The sequence below is a fragment of the Phoca vitulina genome, unplaced genomic scaffold, assembly GCF_004348235.1.
Source record: "Phoca vitulina isolate PV1807 unplaced genomic scaffold, GSC_HSeal_1.0 scaffold37, whole genome shotgun sequence".
NCBI classification, from domain to species: Eukaryota; Metazoa; Chordata; class Mammalia; order Carnivora; family Phocidae; genus Phoca; species Phoca vitulina.
In genome coordinates this window covers 3,692,337-3,712,771 of record NW_022589740.1, presented here as the reverse complement: position 1 = coordinate 3,712,771, position 20,435 = coordinate 3,692,337, and the positions used below count along the sequence as shown (strand labels likewise).

At 37.3% G+C, this 20,435-nt stretch overlaps 1 protein-coding gene across 9 annotated transcripts in view; it reads right to left on the bottom strand.

The window, feature by feature from the left end:
• LOC116646694 (zinc finger protein 782-like) overlaps positions 1-19,783 on the bottom strand; it is a 38,291-nt gene extending 18,508 nt beyond the window's left edge. For 3 of the 9 annotated variants that reach the window (XR_004302164.1, XM_032427570.1, XM_032427578.1), the window contains exons 1-3: positions 19,293-19,774; positions 18,686-18,733; positions 3,914-4,040 (exon numbers count right to left, since the gene is read on the bottom strand). Coding sequence is in view for 8 of the 9 variants with exons in the window: in XM_032427578.1 (XP_032283469.1) it covers positions 3,914-4,040; positions 18,686-18,733; positions 19,293-19,335 (218 nt within the window). In the remaining variant the exon portion in view is untranslated. Of the gene's footprint in view, positions 1-3,913; positions 4,206-18,685; positions 19,020-19,292 lie in introns of those variants that run through there. The other 6 variants (XM_032427574.1, XM_032427571.1, XM_032427573.1 and 3 more) reach the window with 6 other exon arrangements.
• Positions 19,784-20,435: the final 652 nt, after the last annotated feature.

The following is a 20,435-nucleotide window of genomic DNA, read 5'->3' as shown; positions in this document are numbered from 1 at the left end:
GGCTCTGCAGACCAGAAAAGCTTGTGTTCCTGGTTCCATGGGGATATAAGAATTGGTGCCACCCAGCAAGGAGCTCACACCATTGCTGGCCCACCAAACTGTGCGGCTGCTGCCTGGGTCACCTCACATCTCCAGGCCCAGGTGTGGTGGGGCTTAAACCCATAGGTCCCACAGGACTGTCACCACCAAAGATTTCTTAAACAGTCACCACCCCTAGGGCACAGCATGAGGCAACACACCCAGAAGCTCAATCCTTCTGTGAAAGAAGCTTATTAGCTAATCATCACGGCTGTGACATGAGAGGCAGGCTCTTCATGAAACACACATCCAAGGCTGACTCTACTCCCTTTCAGAAACCTCGGGGGGCAGACACGATCTTGCTGCCCCTCTGCCATTCTCCAGAGCACTTGTGTCTCCCGGGGGGAGTTTTACATGCGTCCAATGGCATTCTTCAAAGAGATATGACAAACAATCCCAAAATTTGTATGAAACCACAGAAGATCTCAAACAGGCTAAGCAATCTAGAGGAAGAAAAACGAAGCTGAAGGCATAACACTCCTTTTCTTGAAACTGTATCACAAAGCTATAGTACTCAAAATAGTATGATATTGGCATAAAAACAGACTCACAGAGAAATGGAACAGAATAGAGATCCCAGAAATAAACCCACACATATATGGTCAATTAATTTAAGACAAAGCAGCCAGGAATATACAAAAGGAAAAGGACAGTCTCTTCATATATAGTGCTGGGAAAACTGGACAGCCACATGCAAAAGAATGAGACCAAACCACAATCTTACACCATACACAGAAATTAACATTAAATGGAATAAAGATTTAATGTAAGACCCGAAATCAAAAAACTCCTTGAAGAAAACATACTCAGTAAGCTGACACAGAGCTTGGTAAAGATTTTTTTTAATATGACACCAAAAGCGAAGGGAACAAAAACAGAAATAGAGTGGAATTATATCAAACTAAAAAATTTCTGCACAACAAAGGAAACCATCAGCAGAATGAAAAGGCCATGTACTGAATGGGAGAAGATATGTACAAATCATACATCTGATAGAGAGTTAATATCCAAAATATATAAGGAACTCATACAACTCAAGAGCAAAAAACCGAACAATCCAACTTAAAAACGGGCAGAAGATCTGAATAGATATTTTTCCAAGAATACTTATAGATAACTAACAGACATATGAAAAGATGCTCAATATCATTAATCATCAGGGAAGTGTAAATCAAAACCACAATGAGATATCACTTCACACCTGTTAGAATGGCTAGTATCAAACAGATAAGAAATAATAAATGTTGGTGAGGATACTGAGAAAGGGAACATTTGTGCACTGTTGGTTGGAATGTAAATTAGTGCAGCCACTGGGGAAAATTGTATGGAGTTTCTCAAAAAATTGAAAATACAACTATCATATGATCTAGCAATTCCGCTCCTGGGTATTTATACGAAAAAAACAAGAACACTAACTCAAAAAGATACATGCACCCCATTTTTCTTCGAGGAATTATTTTACAATAGTGAAGATATGAAAATAACCTGAGTGTCCATTGATGGATTAATGGTTAAAGAAATCATGATATATATACACAACAGAATATTATTCAGTCAGAAAAACAAATGAAATCTTGCCACTTGCAATAAATGGCTGGATCTCAAGGGCATTATGCTAAGTAAAATTAGGCAATCAGAGAAAGACAAATACCATACAATCTCACATATATGTGGAATCTTAAAAACAAAACAAAATCCCAGCAAACAAACAAAAAAACCAAGTTTGTAGATACAAAGAACAGATTGGGGGTTGTCAGTGGTAATGGATGGGGGTTGGGGAAAATGGGTGAAGGGGGTATTAAATATTTGAAAAATTAAAAAAAAAAAACCTAAAGTGATTGGGGGAACAAAAAAGAAAAGAAAGCATAATAAAAAGAAAACTTTGTAAATGACTGAATGTTTTGCCCTTCAGATTAGGAACAAGACAAAGTTGTCTTCTCTCATCATTTATATTCAGTATACATTATATTGCAAGTCTTAACCAGTTTCATAAAGAGAAATAAGTAGCATAAAGACTGGAAAAAATCTTTATTCATAGATGACATTATTATATACATAAAACATATCATGGAATTTTCAAAACATGTACTACAAATAATGAGGTTGATAATATTATGAGATATGATGTTAATACAAATAAATTACTTGTATTTTGACATTTTCCCCAAAATTAGTAATTGAAATTAAAGATATCACTTAAAATATTAAAATCATGAAAGCTATTGATATATCTAATCATGAAGTGTAAAGCGTAAGTGTAAGATGAAAACAAATAATGGGAAGGAAAATTTAAAAAGCCAAATGAAAGGAGAGATCTATAGATTCAGGGCAATCCTGATCATAATCTCAGCAATTTTTAAGAAAAAAATGGTAAGTGCTTCTAAAGTTGATGTGGAAAGGCAAAGAACAAGTAACTACTAATATAAATTTGAAAAAAAGTTAAGTTAGACTCACCTTAACTTATTTCAATAGTTAACACACGGGTATATTAATGAAAAGTGTGTGGTGTTACCATAAAGCTAGACAGTAGGTTCAATGAAATAGAATGTATTCCAGAAATAAATATGTGTACATATGGCCAATTTAATTGGGAAAAGCTACCAAGGCAATTGAACAGGGGAAGGGTAATCTCTGCAGCGAACAGTGCTGTTGGAGTGGACCATGAGATGCACAAAAGTAGCACAATCGTACTTAACACCATATAGAAAACCTAATTGGAAAACATAAAACTTAACATAGCAGAAAAAATCTCACTGACCTTTTTGTTAGGCAAAGATGTCTTAAAAAGGAGGGAAAACAGCATAAGACATAAAAGAACACAAAATAATATGACTTCAAGATGAAAATCTGTCTTTCAAGAGACACTGTTAAGAAAAAGGTGAGCCACAGATGGGGAAAAAGAGGTTCAGAAAACATTTATCTTATAATGGTCACCTCTATTACATAAAGAATTCTTTCAACCCAGTTAAGACCAAAAAAAAAAAAAAAAAAGATAGAAAAAGATGTGAGTTAAAGATTTGAGGAGACACCTCACAAAAGATATGCAAATAGCCAAAATACACATGAAAAGATGCCCATCATCATTTTTCACCACGGAATTGTAAATTAAAATCCAGTAAGATGTAACCTGACCCAACTGAACTGGTTGAAATTATAATACCTAAGGTTTAGGTGAGAATGTGGCTCAGCTAGAACTCTCGTATCTTGCTGATGGGCATGAAAATAGCGCAGTCACTTCGGAAACATTTGGCAGTTACTTATAAAAAGTTACAAATACCTTTACTGTAAGACCCAGGAAAACCGCTCCTATGTCTTCACACAAGAGAAATGAAAACATGTCTGCCCAAAAACTTGTACTGGAATGTTTGTAGAAGCCTTACTCCTATGGCGCCAAATTTGAAAATGACAATATGTATTCAAAAGGATACTACTAATATAAAGAATAAACTGACACACAAAACATGCCTGAATCTTAAAATAATTATTTTCGGTGAAAGAAGTAAAGGAAAAAGAATATGTACTGTATGATTCCATTTGTATGAATCTCTAGAAAAGGCAAAACTATTACAACGGAGAGTGGATCAGTAGTTTAAGTGGTGAAAGCAGGAGGAGGGAAATGGCTGGAACAGGAAACAAAACATTTTAGGGTGATGGAAGTAGTCCATATCACGATGTGGGTGGTGACAATCAACTGAATACATTCCTCAAAACTTATCAAATTATATCTAGAGAACTGCTGAGTCTAATTTTTGGTTAATTACACCCCAATAAAGTGATGAAAAAAAAAGAAAGAAACAGGTTGTATCTGAGAGTCAGACAAATAAGGTAAACTCACCCATGGAGACGAGGTGGCTGTATTTCTCCAGCATCACCTCTCGGTACAGAGTCCGCTGAGTGCGGCCTATTTTCTGCCCTTCTTCCTGGGTGGACTCCACAGTCACATCCTTGAATGACACGGATACCTGTAATTGCACATTTCTGTTCAATCTGAACAGGGGACATGGAAAATACCTTTGCAACTAATTCTATCATGTTTACTGTAGAGCTTAAAACAACATGTTACAAAGGATGCCTGTCATGGCCTTAACTCTGTCTTCCATTTTGGGGATACATAATGAATACAAATATTCTCATGCCCTCATTCATTTGCTATTACTTATAAATTATATACATGCACCATCTGTTAACTTGATACTTATAATGTTTAGTGGGATTTTTTTGTTTAGATAAAGTTACTAAAAAAAAGATCTTTCTAATATTTTATCCTATACTAATGTTTTGTCCTAAGCCTCTCTAGGGTATACAACACTCCTACTCAGAGTCTTCTGCTAGGGTAACGGGGAATCAATGAAGGGGCTAATGTGAGCCTTGGATATATCTACACATAACTACATATTTATTTTAGAAGTGATCTAGGGGAAGAGTGGAGTGTTTTAAGCAGCAAAACAGAAGAGATCAATTTAAGAGCAGCCCACCTATATTAAGGCAAAGCAATGGGAAAGAAACATAGGAAACTAATTCTCCAAGAGAAAGAAACACTGATTTCTTGGTCAGTTCCACAGAGAAGCAGCATAACCAAAGGGGCAGATGCTGATGCTATATACTGAAACTGGAAAAAGAGGTAAAGAGGGTTGGGTAGAGGATCACAGCGAGGCACATCTTGTTTATGTTGTACTCAAAATACGTGAGGACACACAGAAAAGTTATCCACTGCATAGCTGGTTACGTGATTTTGTAGCATATGAAGTCTACAATAAAGATAAGGATTGTAAAGGACATTAGTCACTAAGGTGATAACTGAAATCATAATACAGAATCTGCTGGCTCAGACAGGACATATAAGTTGAGGGGAAAAAAGATACAAAACTGAATTTGAGAGAATACCAATATTTACCAGAAGAAGAATAAACCAAGAAGGCAGGGGAAAAGTTTATTATTGGTGGTAAGAGAAAATGGACAAAGCAGACTCAGAGAAATGACCAGGGTCAAATTCGGCAACACTTAGAATCATCAGGATGCTGGGGTGAACGCTTGGCAGAGCAATTCATCGAAGAACAATGAGACAATACTGAAGATGCTCGATTTGTGTTTGGAGCAGACTATATGAAGAAAATCTACATCAGGTGGGAGAAATAATTCAGAGGCTATCAGTGTGGATAAGACAGTCAAAGGGAGAAGAGAGTTTTCTGGCATTTGATATTTAAAGACATCAAATTTAGAAATTTCATTTTCTAAGTGTTTCTTGATGACACAGATATAAATTTTTATCTGCATAAATTCCTAATTTTTCATACTGATCTTGTATCATTAATTCTAATAATTTACCTATAGATACATGTAGATTTTCTACATCAGCAATCATATCATCTATAAACACTGGGGAAATTATTTATTTCTTGCTTTCCGATCTTTGAATTTTTTTTTCTTTTTTTTTTTTGCCTTATTTCACTGGCTAAGACTGCCAACATTTTTCTTCCCAGGAAAAGTTTTCCTAGTGAACTATGAATTACAAATATTTTTTAAAAGTTTTTGATAGATACAGCTTATAAAAATAAGGAAGATTCTTTCATTCCTAGAATGCTAGAAATTTTAATATTCTTTTTAAAAAGATTTCATTTACTTGATAGAAAGAGAGAGAGAGTGTGAGTGTGTGAGCAGGGAGAGCAGAGGGAGAAGCAGCAGCAGCCTCCATGCTGAGCATGGAGCCTGATGCAGGACTCGATCCCATGATCCTGAGATCATGAGCTGACCCCAAATCAACGGTCATACGCTTAACTGACTGAGACACCCAGGCGCTCTGGAAATTTTAATATTCTAAAATTTATTTCCTACATCCAACAGTATGATCATGCTTTCTTTCCTTTGGTGTTAATACAATGAATTATGTTGATTTTTTAAATTGTTAATTCAAACTAGAATTTCAAATAAATGTATCTTCTTCATTATTTATTAACCATACACACACACAGCTTACTTATCTTGGCTTGAAAATTCATATGGAAAGCTAAAAAAGCATACATAGCCAGAAAATGTTTAAGAACAATGATGATGTATTTGTTGTACTTGATATTCAAACTTTGTCAAGTTTTAATAGATGATGAGCTTGAATGACCATGGAGCAGAAGAGAAAGTTAAAAATGACTAAAATACAGGTGATTTTTGAAGGAGAAAAAGGATGGCATCTTTTATTTTTGGAAAAAATATAAACTTTCAAAAATGGCATAGGGATAATTAAATAGCAGTGAGGGGTAAGAAAGTTAGATCTATACCTCATACCACTGAACAAGGTAAAATTAGAGTGGACCAAACATATAAATGTAAAAAATAAAATTAATCGAGTTCTAGAACACAACATGGAAAGTTTCTATTATAATGTAAGACTGGGAAATGGAGGGTTCTGGTCAAGTTGGTGACATAGCAAGTTCCTGTCTCACCTCCTCCCACAGACACACCAAATCTACAGCTACACATGGAGCAGCTTCCTCACAAAGAAATCAAGAGAACAGCTGAGCCAACTCCTATATATTGAGTGAATAAGAAAATACCCACATCAAAATGGATCTTGGTACACCCTCTGCTACTGGTAACCACTAAGAACAAAGGAAACAGGTGGGACCATCACAAAGATTTGAGAGACAACCAAGGGTGTGGGCTGGGCTGAATGATAAGGTCCATCTTCTACACTAGGCCACTGTCAAGACTGGAAGAAGTGGCTGTTTTTTCTAATGTGCATAAACCAACACAGAGAAGGAAAATGAAGAAACAGGAATATGGTCCAAATGAAAGAACAAGATAAAACCTCAAAAATGTCCTTAATGAAAAGAAGATTAGTTGACTATTTCCTTTGCTGTGCAGAAGCTTTTTATCTTGATGAAGTCCCAAAAGTTCATTTTTGCTTTTGTTCCCCTTGCCTTTGGAGACGTGTCTTGAAAGAAGTTGCTGTGGCCAATGTCAAAGAGGTTACTGCCTATGTTCTCCTCTAGGATTTTGATGGATTCCTGTTTCACACTGAGGTCTTTCATCCAATTTGAGCTTATCTTTGTGTGTGGTGTAAGAGAATGGTCCAGTTTCATTCTTCTGCATGTGGCTGTCCAATTTTCCCAGCACCATTTACTGAAGAGACTGTCTTTTTTCCATTGCATATTTTTTCCTGCTTTGTCAAAGATTAGTTGACCACAGAGTTGAGGGTCCATTTTTGGGCTCTCTATTCTTTTTTTTTTTTAAGATTATTTATTTATTTATTTGACAGAGAGAGACACAGTGAGAGAGGGAACACAAGTAGGGGGAGTGGGAGAGGGAGAAGCAGGCTTCCTGCCGAGCAGGGAGCCTGATGCAGGGCTCGTTCCCAGGACCCTGGGATCATGACCTGAGCCGAAGGCAGACGCTTAACGACTGAGCCACCCAGGCGCCCCTGGGCTCTCTATTCTGTTTCATTGATCTATGTGTCTGTTTTTCTGCCAATACCATGCTGTCTTGGTGATCACAGCTTTGTAATAGAGCTTGAAATCAGGTGGCAACGTGATGCCCTCAGCTTTGTTTTTCTTTTTCAACATTCCCTTGGTGATTCAGAGCCTTTTCTGGTTCCATACAAATTTTAGGATTGTTTGTTCCACCTCCTTGAAAAATGCCAATGGTATTTTAACAGGGATGGCATTGAAAGTGTAGATTTCTCTGGGCAGGATAGACATTTTTTTTTTTTATTAACATATAGTGTATTATGTGTTTCAGGGGTACAGGTCTGTGATTCATCAGTCTAACACAATTCACAACACTCACCATAGCACATACCCTCTCCAATGTCCATCATCCAGCCACCCCATCCCTCCCACCCCCCTCCCCTCCAGCAACCCTTAGTTTGATTATTGAGATTAAGAGTCTCTTATGGTTGTCTCCCTCTCTGATTTCGTCTTGTTTCATTTTTCCCTCCCTTCCCCTATGATTCTGTCTTGTTTCTCAAGTTCCTCATATCAGTGAGATCATATGATAACTGTCTTTCTCTGACAGACTTATTTCACTTAGCATAATACCCTCTAGTTCCATCCACATCGTCGCAAATGGCAAGATTTCATTTTTAGATGGCTGCATAATATTCCATCATATATACACACCACATCTTCTTTATCCATTCATCTGTTGATGGACATCTAGGCTGTTTCCATAGTTTGGCTATTGTGGACATTGCTGCTATAAACATTGTGGTGCATGTACCCCTTTGGTTCACTACATTTGTATCTTTGGGGTAAATATCTAATAGTGCAATTGCTGGATCATAGGGTAGCTCAATTTTCAACTTTTTGAGGAAACTCCATACTGTTTTCCAGAGTGGCTGCACCAGCTTGCATTCCCACGAACAGTGTAGGAGGGTTCCCCTTTCTCCACATAGGGTAGACATTTTAACAATGTTTATTTTTCCGATCCATGAGCATGGAATGTTCTTCCATCTTTTTGTGTCTTCCTCAATTTCTTTCATAAGTGTTCAGTAGTTTCTAGAGTATAGATCCTTTACCTCTTTGGTTAGGTTTATTCCTAGGTATCTTATGTTTTTTGTTGCTATTGTAAATGGAGTCGATTCCTTAATTTCTCTTTCTACAGTTACATTGTTAGTGTATAGAAAAGCAACTAATTTCTGTGCATCGATTTTGTATCCTGCCACACTGCTGAACTGCACAGAATGGGAGAAGATATTTGCAAATGACACTACAGATAAAGGGCTGATATTCAAGATCTATAAAGAACTTCTCAAACTCAACACCCAAAAAGCAAATAACCCAGTCAAAAAATGGGCAGAAGACATGAACAGACACTTCTCCAAACAGACACATGCAAATGGCTAACAGATGCATAAAAGAATGCTCAACATCACTAGCCATCAGGGAAATACAAATCAAAACCACAATGAGATACCACCTTACACCAGTTAGAATGGCAAAAATTAACAAAACAGGAAACAACAAATGTTGGCGAGGATGTGGAGAAAGGGGAACCCTCTTACACTGTTGGTGGGAATGCAAGCTGGTATATCTACTCTGGAAAACAGTATGGAGGTTCCTCAAGATGTTAAAAATAGAGCTACCCTATGACCCAGCAATTGCACTACTGGGCATTTACCCCAAAGATACAGATGTAGTGAAAAGAAGGGGCACATGCACCCAGTGTTCATAGCAGTAATGTCCACAACAGCCAAACAGTGGAAGGAGCTGAGACACCCTTCAACAGACGAATGGATAAAGAAGATGTGGTCCATATATACAACGGAATATTATTCAGCCATCAGAAAGGATGAATACCCACCATCTGCATCAACATGGATGGAACTGGAGGGGATTACGCTAAGTGAAGTAATTCAAGCAGAGAAAGACAATTATCATACGGTTTCACTCCTATGTGGAACATGAGCAATAGCTTGGAGGACCATAGGGGAAGGGAGGGAAATCTGAAGGGGGAGAAATCAGAGAGGGGGATGAACCATGAGAGACTATGGACCCTGGGAAACAAACTGAGGGTTTCAGAGGGGAGGAGCCGGGGGGGGTGTAAAAGGGTGATGGGCATTAAGGAGGGCACGTGTTGTGATGACTACCGGGTGTTACACACAACTAATGAATCACTGACACCACATCAAAAACTAATGATGTATTATACAGTGGCTAACTAAACATAATAATAATAATTAAAAAAGATTAGTGAGGTACCTGATAGAGTTCAAAGTAATGGTCATTAGGATTCTCACTGAGGTCAGGAAAACAATGCATAAATAAAGTGAAAATTCTAAGGAAGAGATAGAAAATATGAGAAATTAGCAGATATAGAGCTGAAGAATACAGTAACTGAACTAAAAGCTTCAATAGAGGGGTTTAACAGTAGCCTCGGTCAAGCAGAGGATCAGTGAACTCAGTAACAGGGCAGTGGAATTCAACAATTAAGAAGCAGTACAGGAAAAAGAATGAAAGGGAATGAAAATAGCTTAAAGGAATTATGCGAAACCTTCAAGTAGACTATATTTGCATTATAGGGGGTCCCAGAAGGAGAAGAGAACTGGAAAGGAGCAGAAAGCTTATTCAAAGAAATAATGTAATGGTGGTGGGTGAATCACTTATAAATCTACAACAAAGGTTAAAAGACAATAGTAATAACTATGACTATGATAATTTGTTACTGATAAACAAGGTAAAAAGATGTAATTGTGACATCAAAAACATAATGTCAGGGTCAAAATAAGAATGCAGAGCTGAGGTATGCATTCAAAATTAATTGGTTATCAGCTTGAAACAGACTGTTATAAATGTAACATGTTTCACATAACCCTCATGGTAACCACAAGCAAAAACCTTTAGAAAACCAAAAGATAAATCAAAGCATACCACTACACCAAATCACCAAATCACAAGGAATGGACAAAGAGAAGAAAGGAACAAAGGAATTACCAAAAGCCAGAAAAACAATGAACAAATGGCAACAGAAGGGACATAACTATAAATAGTTATTTTAATATAAATGGACTAAATTCTCTAATCAAAAGAAAGTGGCCAAATAGATTTTTTTTTTTTAAGGTTACAACTACATGCCACCTACAAAAGACTCACTTCGGCTTTAAGGACACATAGACTGAGAGTGAAGAGATGCAAAAGATATTCCATGCAAATGTAATTAAAAAGAAAACAAGGATAGCTATACTTACAACAAACAAAACAAACTTTAAGACAAAGACTATAACAAGAAACAAAGAAGGCAATTATATAATGATAAGGGATCAATCCAACAAGAGGATGTAACCTTTGTAAATATTTATGCCCAACACAGGAAGACCTAATATTATAAAGAAATTAATAGATCTGAAGGTAGAAATAGACAGGGATACAGTAATAGGCTGGGACTGCAATATACCACCTGCAACAATGGATAGATCATCCAGGAAGAAAATCAGTAAGGAAACATAAGACAAACTACATGTTATACCAAATGGACTTAACAGACATTTAGAAACATTCCATCTAAAAGCAGGAAAATACACATTCTTTTTGGGTGCACTTGGAAACATTCTCCAGGATACATCATATGTTAGGCCACAAAACAAATCTTAATAAATTTAAGAAGACTGAAATCATATCAAGCATCTTCTCTGACTACAATGGTATAAAACTAGAAATAAACTGAAATTACTCCAGACAATGCACAAATATGTGGATATTAAACAACATGCTACCAACCAACCAATGGGTCAAAGAAGAAATAAAATGAGAAATCAAAAAATATTTTGAGACAAATGAAAATGGAAATACAACATACTAAAACTTACGAGACATGGCAAAAGCTGTTTTAAGAGGGGAATTCATGGTGATAAATGCCTACATTAATAAACAAAGATTTCAAATAAGCAATCTCACTTTACACTTTAAGGTAATAAAAAGACCAGAGTGGAAGTAAATGAAATAGAAACTAAAAAGACAATAGAAAAGACCAAGGAAACCAAGAGCTATTCTTTCCAAAGACAAACAAAATAGACAAACCTGTAGCTAGACTCAGGAAACTAAGAGAGAGGATGCAAATAAATAAACAAATTTAGAAATGAAAGAGGAGAGGGGTACCTAGGTGGCTCAGTCAGTTAAGTGTCAACTGTTGATTTTGGCTCAGGTCATGATCTCAGGGTCCTGGGATGGAGCCCCACATCGGGATCTGTGCTTAGTGGGGAGTCTGCTTGAGGAGTCTCTCTCTTCCTCGCCCTCTGCCCCTCCCCCCTGCTTGCACACTCTCTCTCTAAAATAAATCAATAAATCTAAAAAAAAAAAGAAACGAAAGAGGAGACATTACAACTGATAACACAAAATAATGCAAAGGTTCACAAGAGACTACTATGAACAATTATACACCAACAAACTGGATAATCTAGAAAATCTGAACAGACTGATTACTAGCAAGAAGACTGAATCAGTAATCAAAACCTCCCAATAAGCAAAAGCCCAGGACCAGATGGCTTCACTGGTGAATTCTACTAATCATTTAAAGAAGAATACCAAACCTTCTCAAACTCTTCCAAAAAATAACACGAGGAGGGAACACTTTGAAACTAATTTTATGAAGCCAGCATTCCTGATACCAAGACTGGACAAGGACACTGTAAGAAAATTACAGGCCAATATCCCTGATGAACACAGATGCAAAATTCTCAACAAAATTGGCAAACCTAGCTCAGTAATACATTAAAAGGATCATACACCATGATCAAGTGGAACTTATTTTAGGTATGCAAAGATGGCTCAACACCCACAAATCAATCCATGTGATACACCACAGTAACAAAATGAATAAAAATCATACGATCATTTCAATAGATGCAGAAAAAGCATCTGACAAAATCCAATATCCATTCATGATAAAAACTCTCAACAAAGTGGGTAGAAAGGGAATATACCTCAACATAACAAAGGCTATATATGACAAACCCACAGCTAACATCATACTCAATGAGGGAAAGTTGAAAACTTTTCCTCTGAGATCAGGAACAAAGCAAGGATGTCCCCTCTTGCCACTTTTATTCAACACAGTACTGGAAGTCCTAGCCAGAGCGATTAGGTAAGAAAAACAAAAAGAAAGAAAAAAAAAGGAATCCAAATGGTAAAGGAAAAAGTAAAACTGTTTCTATTTACAGGTGACATAATGTTAGATATAGAAAACTCTAAAGACTCCACTAAAATTGCCAGAACTAATAAATTCAGTAAAGTTGCAGTATGTAAAAATCAATATTCAAAAATCAAGAGTTTCTCTACACCACAGTGAACTATAAGAAAGGGAAATTAATACAATCCCATTTATAATTCCATCAGAAAGAATAAAAACCTAGGAATAAACGTAACCAAGGAGGTAAAAGATCTATACAATAAAATTATAAGACATTGGTGAAAGTAATTGAAGAGGACATGAGTAAGTGGAAAGATACTCCATGCTCATGTATTGGGAAAATTAATATTTTTAAAAAGAATCCTAAAATTTGTATGGAACCACAAAAGATCCCAAGTAGTGCAAGCAATATTGTGAAAGAACAAAGCTGGAGACATCACAGTCCCTGATTTCAAATGATATTACAAAGCTACAGTAATCAAATCAGTATGGTACTGGCATAAAAACAGGCACCCTGACCAACGGAACAGAACAGAGAGCCCGAAAATAAAAGAACAAATATGGCCAATTAATTTATGACAAAAGAGACAAGACTATACAGTGGTAAAAGGATAGTCACTTCAATTAAAGTGTTGGGAAAACTGGACAGCCACAGGCAAAAAATTAAACTGGACCACTTTCTTACACCATACACAAAAATCAAATCAAAGTGGATTAAACACTTGAATGTAAGACCTGCAGCCATAAAACTCCTAGTATAAAATGTAGAGTTAAGCTTTTGACATTGGTCTTGGTGATGACTTCTGGATTTATACCAAAGGCACAAATAAACAAGGGGGCCTACATCAAACTAAAAAGCTTCTGTACAGCAAAAAAAAAAAAAAAAAAAAATCACCAGAATGAAAAGGTAACCTTCTAAATGGGAAAAAAATATTTGCAAATGAAAAACTCATATGGGGTTAATAACCAAAACTCTTCATATAAGAACTCATACAACTCAGTAGCAAAAAACCTCCATTCTGATAAAAAAATGGACAGAGGAACTGAATAGACATTTTTCCAAGGAAGAAATCTAAATGGCCTGCAGGTATATGAAAAGATGCTCTATACCACTAATCACCAGGGAAATGCAAATCAAAACCACAATGAGATACCATCTCACACCTGTTAGAATGGCTATCATATAAAAGACAGGAGACAACAAGTGTTGGTGAGGATACAGAGAAAAGGGAACCTTTGTCCACTGTGAGTGGGAAAGTAAACTGGTGCAGCTACTATGGAAAACAATACGGAAGTTACTCAAAAAATTAAAAATAGAACTACCATATGACCCAGCAGTAGCTGGAGATATAAATATATATATATATATATCTAAAGGAAGTGAAATAACTATTTCAAGGAGGTACCTGCACCCCTATTCATTGCAGCATTATTTACAATAGCCAGGACATGTAAATAATGTAGGCATCCATCAATGGATGAATGGATTAAAAAAAAGGGGGCATAATATATATATGTAATATACATAATACAAACATCATATATATATACATCTCATATATATCATATGTATAATATATATATTACATATATATATTATTCAGCCATAAAAAAGAAACAAATCCTGACATTCACAATAACACAGATGGCCACTGAGGGCCTTGTACTAAGTAACATAAGTCACATGTAGAAAGACAAACACTGTACGATCTCACTTACATGTGGAATCTAAAAAAGCCAAACTCATAGAAACAGAAAATAGACTGGTGGTTGCCAGAGGCGGGGTGTGGGGGTTAGTGGTAACTGGGGGAATTGTGTGAAGGCAGTCAAAGGTACAAACTTCCAGGTACAAGGTAAGTTCTGGACATGTAATGTACAGCATGGTGACTATAGTTAACAGTACTGCATGTATATCTGAAAGTTGCTAAGGGAATGAATTCTAAAAGTTTTCATCACAAGGAAAAAATTCTAACTATGTGAAGTGACAGATGTTAACTAAACTTACTGTGACAATCAATTCGCAATATATACATATATGAAATCATTTTGGTGCATATCCTAAACTAATGCAATATCACACATCAATCATATCTTAGCAGGACTGGTGGGGAAAGTGGAAAATACCTAAATAGGACCCAAAATTCAGAATTCATAAAAGAAAAGGCTGCTAAAGTTGATGACAATAATAATTAAATTTCTTTATGGCAAAGATAGAAATTATAAGCAGGGCCAAAATATAACATATTAGAGAAAAATCTGCAATCCGCATCACAGGCAGAGGTGAATCTCAAAATATAAGTAAAAGATCAAAATACAAAATAGAATCAGGATAAAGAATAAACAATTCAAAGAAAGGGAGTGAAATGGACCCAAATCATAAAAAAAATGTTCATCAAACTAAACTGAGATATAAAAACAAGTTTTTATCCCATTGTCAAAACTCCTACCTTTGGTAGCACACTCTATTTGCAAAGCTACTCCTCAGTGCTAACTTAATACCATGGATTCTTACTTGAATCACCTGAATAGCTTCCTAAATTGTCACTGCTTCAACCAGTGCCCCACTAGAATCAATTCTTAAACAGGAGCGACTGATTCTTCTAAAATGTAAAACAGATCATGTACTTTCATAGTTCCTAACCCACCTTATCACTAAATGAAAAGCTATTGTGTGTTCAGGGATTGAAAGGCTCAGTATGCTCCAATGTCAGTTCTGTTAGTTCTCCCCAAGTTGATCTGTAGATCTCATATGATCACAGGCAAAAATCCCAGTAAACTTTTAGGAGATAGAATGATTCTTAAAGGAAAAGGATAGGACCTAGAATATCCAAAATAATTCTGAAGAGAACAAAGTTGAAGAACTCACATTACATTACAAGATACGTAATTAATCAATTACATGTTAATTAAAACATGTAATTAAAACAATAACCAAGACAGTGTGATAAAGGCAAAATGATACACAAAACAACAGAACAGAGTCCAGAAATAGAGGGACACATAGTCAAATGACTTCCAACAGAGATGCCGAAGCAATTCAATGGAGATAAAGTACCTTCTTCTTAACAAATGGTCCTGGAAGTAATAAAGCTCTGTAAGACAGGGAGAAAAAAAAAAAAAACTTTCCTTGAACAGCTACAACTTGTATCATAAACAAAATTAAAAAAAATTTTTTTTTAAATTAAAAAAAACTCAAACTGATCATAAATGTAAAATCCATAACTATAAACTTTTAACAGATAACATAGGAATATATTTGTGACCCAGATTAGGCAAAGATTCCTTAGATGGGACCAAACAAAAAAAAGAAAGAAAAAACAAACAACCCATAAAGTCTGATATTTTGATAAATTTTAAATTGATCAATTAAAAATGTCTGTTCTTGGAAGACAGCATTAAGCAAATGAAAAGATAAGTCATGGATTAGAATACATCCATAAAACATTCCCAATAAAGGACCTGTATCAGAATATCTAAACAACTCTCAAAATCTGGGAATAAGAAAAACTCAATGAGAAAAAACCAACAAAAGATTTGAGAAAAGATCTGATATTTCACCACAGGGAAGGTAAGATAGCAAATACGCAAACGAAATGATGTTCAGCATCATCAGACATCAGATTAAACTAAAAACAAAATGAAATACCTGTACATACCTAGCGGAGTGGCTTAAATTGAAAAAAACCAAAACCAAAACCAAAACCAAAAAACCAAAAAACAAACCCAAAAAACAAAAACAAAAAAACCCAACACTGTTTCCTCATCCCAAACTGACAATACCAAATGCTGGCAAGGATTCAGAGCATCTAGAAATCTCAATGGCACGGCCACTCTGAAAAACAGTATGGCAGCATCTTACGATGTTAAACATGCACTTACTACAAAACCCAGTGTCCCACACGCTCTCTTAATCATTTTCTCAAGAGGAATGAAGATATGTGTCCATGCAAAAAAGAATGAAAAATGAACACACTGCGGCTTTATTCACAAAGCCAAAAGGTGGGAACACAGATGTCCACCAACGGGCAAATGGATTAACAAATTGTGATAGATCCAATCATCGGACAATGGGACACCCTACGGAAAGATGCAACAGCATGGATGGGTCTCAAGTGTATTATGTGGGTGAAAAGTGTGATGGCCTTCAATTCCACACATGATCTGCCCTCTTTTACCTATTCAGCCATGCTGCAGCCATGCTGGCCTACTGCTGTTCTTGCTGGTTGTAGACCTCTGGTCCACCCTGCCCCAGGGCACTTGCACTGGCAGCTCGCTTGGCTTCCAGTGTTCTTCTGTAGATACCCAAAAGTCTTCTTTCCTCACAACTGTCAAATGTTTTTTCAAGTATTTTCTCAGAGAAGCCTATCTGATCAACTTATTTAAAATTAAAACTGGTCCTCACAACATGTTCCTTGTTTTATTTCTTCTGTATCAATTATCAAAAAACAAAGTCTCTTAAGTTTACGACCTCCCATCACCTGAATGTAAGTGACATGAGGGCAGACATCTTTGTCAGCTGTTCACGCACTAACTACCACAGTGAGCACTACAGGTGCTCAATATACCAATTTTTAAAAATTAAATTAAATTAAATTTAAATTAAATTAACATATGGTATATTATTAGTTTCAGAGGCAGAGTTTGGTGATTCATCAGTTGCATATAACACCCAGTGCTCACTACATCACGTGCCGTCCTTAATGCCCATCCCCCAGTGACCCCATCTTCCCACCCATGTCCCCTCCAGCAACCCTCAGTTTGTTTCCTAGAGTTAAGAGTCTCTTATGGTTTGTCTCCCTCTCTGGTTTCATCTTATTTTATTTTTCCCTCCCTTCCCTATGATCCTTTGATTTGTGTCTTAAATTCCACATATGAGTAAAACCATATAATTGTCTTTTCCTGATTGACTTATTTCGCTTTGCCTAATATACTCTAGTTCCATCCACGTCGTTGCAAATGGCAAGATTTCAATTTTCTGATGGCTGAGTAATATTCCATTGTGTGTGTATATATATATATATATATATATATATATATATATATATATCTATACCACATCTTCTTTACCCATTCATCTGTCGATGGACAACTGGGCTCTTTCTGTACTTTGCCTATTGTGGACATTGCTACTATCAACATACCAATTTTGAATAAACACTTCACATGCAGCAAAACAAATACAACAACCACTATGGAGGACAATTCTACAGTATTTAACAAAATGAAGCAGCATTTAACCTCTGACCATCTTAGCCTATAGTTTCACCCATACAAACATATAAAATTATCAACAACCCAAATGTCTCTTTCAAGAGAAGGCTGGCTAAATAATCAGTATTTTACATAATGGAATACTATGCAGCTATATAAAAAATGAAGATTTTTTTTAAGTATCAATATGGAAAAATGTCCAAATTGTATTTATGAAAAAACAAACTATAAAGCAAGAATATACGGTATGCATAACTGTTGGTTCCAACGAAAACAGCAGAGGACATCATATAGATAGGAACAGGGATGCGAGCAGGAGTAGGGCTTCTCAGCATGTATCCTGGGCCATAGGAATACACTATTTATCCAAAATTAAAAAAAAATTGACAGCTGGATATACGGAAGCAAAAGGACCAAAACACTGGGTATATGTTCCCTGAACTCACAGGATTTAGTGCACACTGTCAACATAAAATCTGAGCCCACCCTCAGACCTTGAAATTCTAGTTCCACATTTGGGCCAACTAGAACATAACTTTTGCACGTTGATGACTAAAACAACATCTTAGCAAACTGTCATAGGAAGGACTCTGCTTATACTGATAAAGGGTGCCTACTCGCATCCTAACATTAAAAATCAGGATTAATGGTAAACAGTGTAAAACTGTAAAAAAGTAAAGCTTAATTTGATCTAAATCTATTTCTACTTTTCTGAATGTATGGACTCTTCATAAACTTCTTAAATCCATCCTAATACAAAGTGAGGAATGAGTAAAATGCTCACCTGAGATGTGTTCATTTTCTGCACCTCTTGGGAGATTTTCAGGCTCAGCTGGGTGGAAAGAAAGGGGAGGGAGTCAAGAGAGCTGGCGTGCCTCACAGCTCCTCCATTCAGTTCCACAAAGTCTCAGCATCCCAGATGGGGCGCAGGCTCCCTACAGGAATAGGGCGTTTGGGCCCTTGAAAAGACATGGACTGACCATGCGGAGCCAACAAAAACTGTCCACACGAGTCCCTGAAGTGGTTACGGGGACATAAACCTGCAGGTTACTACACTTTTTTTTTTTTTAAATCAACTTAAAAAAATAACAGAAAAAACAACAACAAATGATTCGAGTATAGGAACGGACAAAGCACTGCTCTTTCATTAAAATTAACATAGAAAAAAGACTCAGGCTCCATCTTTACCCACTGTGCTAGGAGTATCATTTTACTCCTTGCGTTAGAGAACCCAGAGAGCGAAGTAAACGGGACAGGACGGTGGACACCCTGCTGGCCCTCTCAGACTCTAGTATCTCACTAATCTGAGACTTAGATTTCCCCCAGGGACAAAGCGTGTGCTGCTACTTGGACCTGGCACCCAGCTACGGGCTTCACAGGTGACCTCTTACCTAACTCAGAGAAGCGCCAAGAAGCTGACCTTATTATTACCATCCTCACTTCCAGAAGTGTGGCTCTTCCCCCGGTTACAGGTGGCGGACTTGAAATCTACCTGGTCTTTGCGGCTCCCCCACTCGGGCTCCACCGCACACCCACTTCCCTCGGCTTTCCCCTCCCGCTGCGGGGAAGGGTTTTCCCAGGTTGAGCTGCCGGCAGGGTCGGGCTCACGGTCCCCGCACAGCCCGCCCCGCACCGAGCACCTGCTTCTGACCGGGCTCAGCCCCACCCGCCCACGCTGACCGCAGGGCCTGGCGCGCGTCCCGGGCTCGGGAAGCCCCCCCCGCCCCAGCTGCTCCCAGGTGTTACTCAGCGCCCCCGCACAAGCCCAGCCCCCCACGCTGGCTCCCCACACGCGCTGAGCCCAGCCACTCAGCGCTCTCGCCCCACGTGTGCACCTCCTCCTAGGACGGGGATCAGAGAGGACGAGGCGGGCGGCGACAGCACATGCGCAGAAGAAAGCCAGAGGACCCGTTCCCAGAGTGCTGCGCGGTGGTCCCTCTGGAATCGACTACATTTCCCATTGTCCTCTGCGCTCGCTTCTTGACTTCGCGGTATTTTACGCTTTTTGAGACGTTTGGTAAAATACTGTTGGTGACCATCTTTCTGCCCACGTTATTTTAGAGCCCCCAGATGTTCTAGTTTTAATGTGGCCTTTACAATCCAGTGCTATGCTTGCCTCTCGATCGGATCCCGACTGAAAAGACAGCAGCTACCACAGACTATGGGGATAATTTGGGAAATTTAAACATGGGCTGGGAATTAGGAATATTAAGGAACACACGATTACTCTTGTTTGGTGTGAAACTAATATGGGAATCACATAGGAAATATAGTAATTTATTTAATGGCACGAATAATTAAGTATTTAGGATTGAAATTATACATTTGTAAATTGGCTTTACCTTTTAAAAGAAAAAACATATATGGCAAGGAAAACTTAAAATCGAAGAATGGATGCTTATTTTGCTGTATTCTAATTTTCTGTGTGGAAAGTAGTGCAAAGTAGAAAACAAAATTTTAAATGGGATCTTATTCACCTGTGTGCCTATTGAACTCTAAGTGGCTAAGAGAAGTCAAGGGACATAAAAATATCT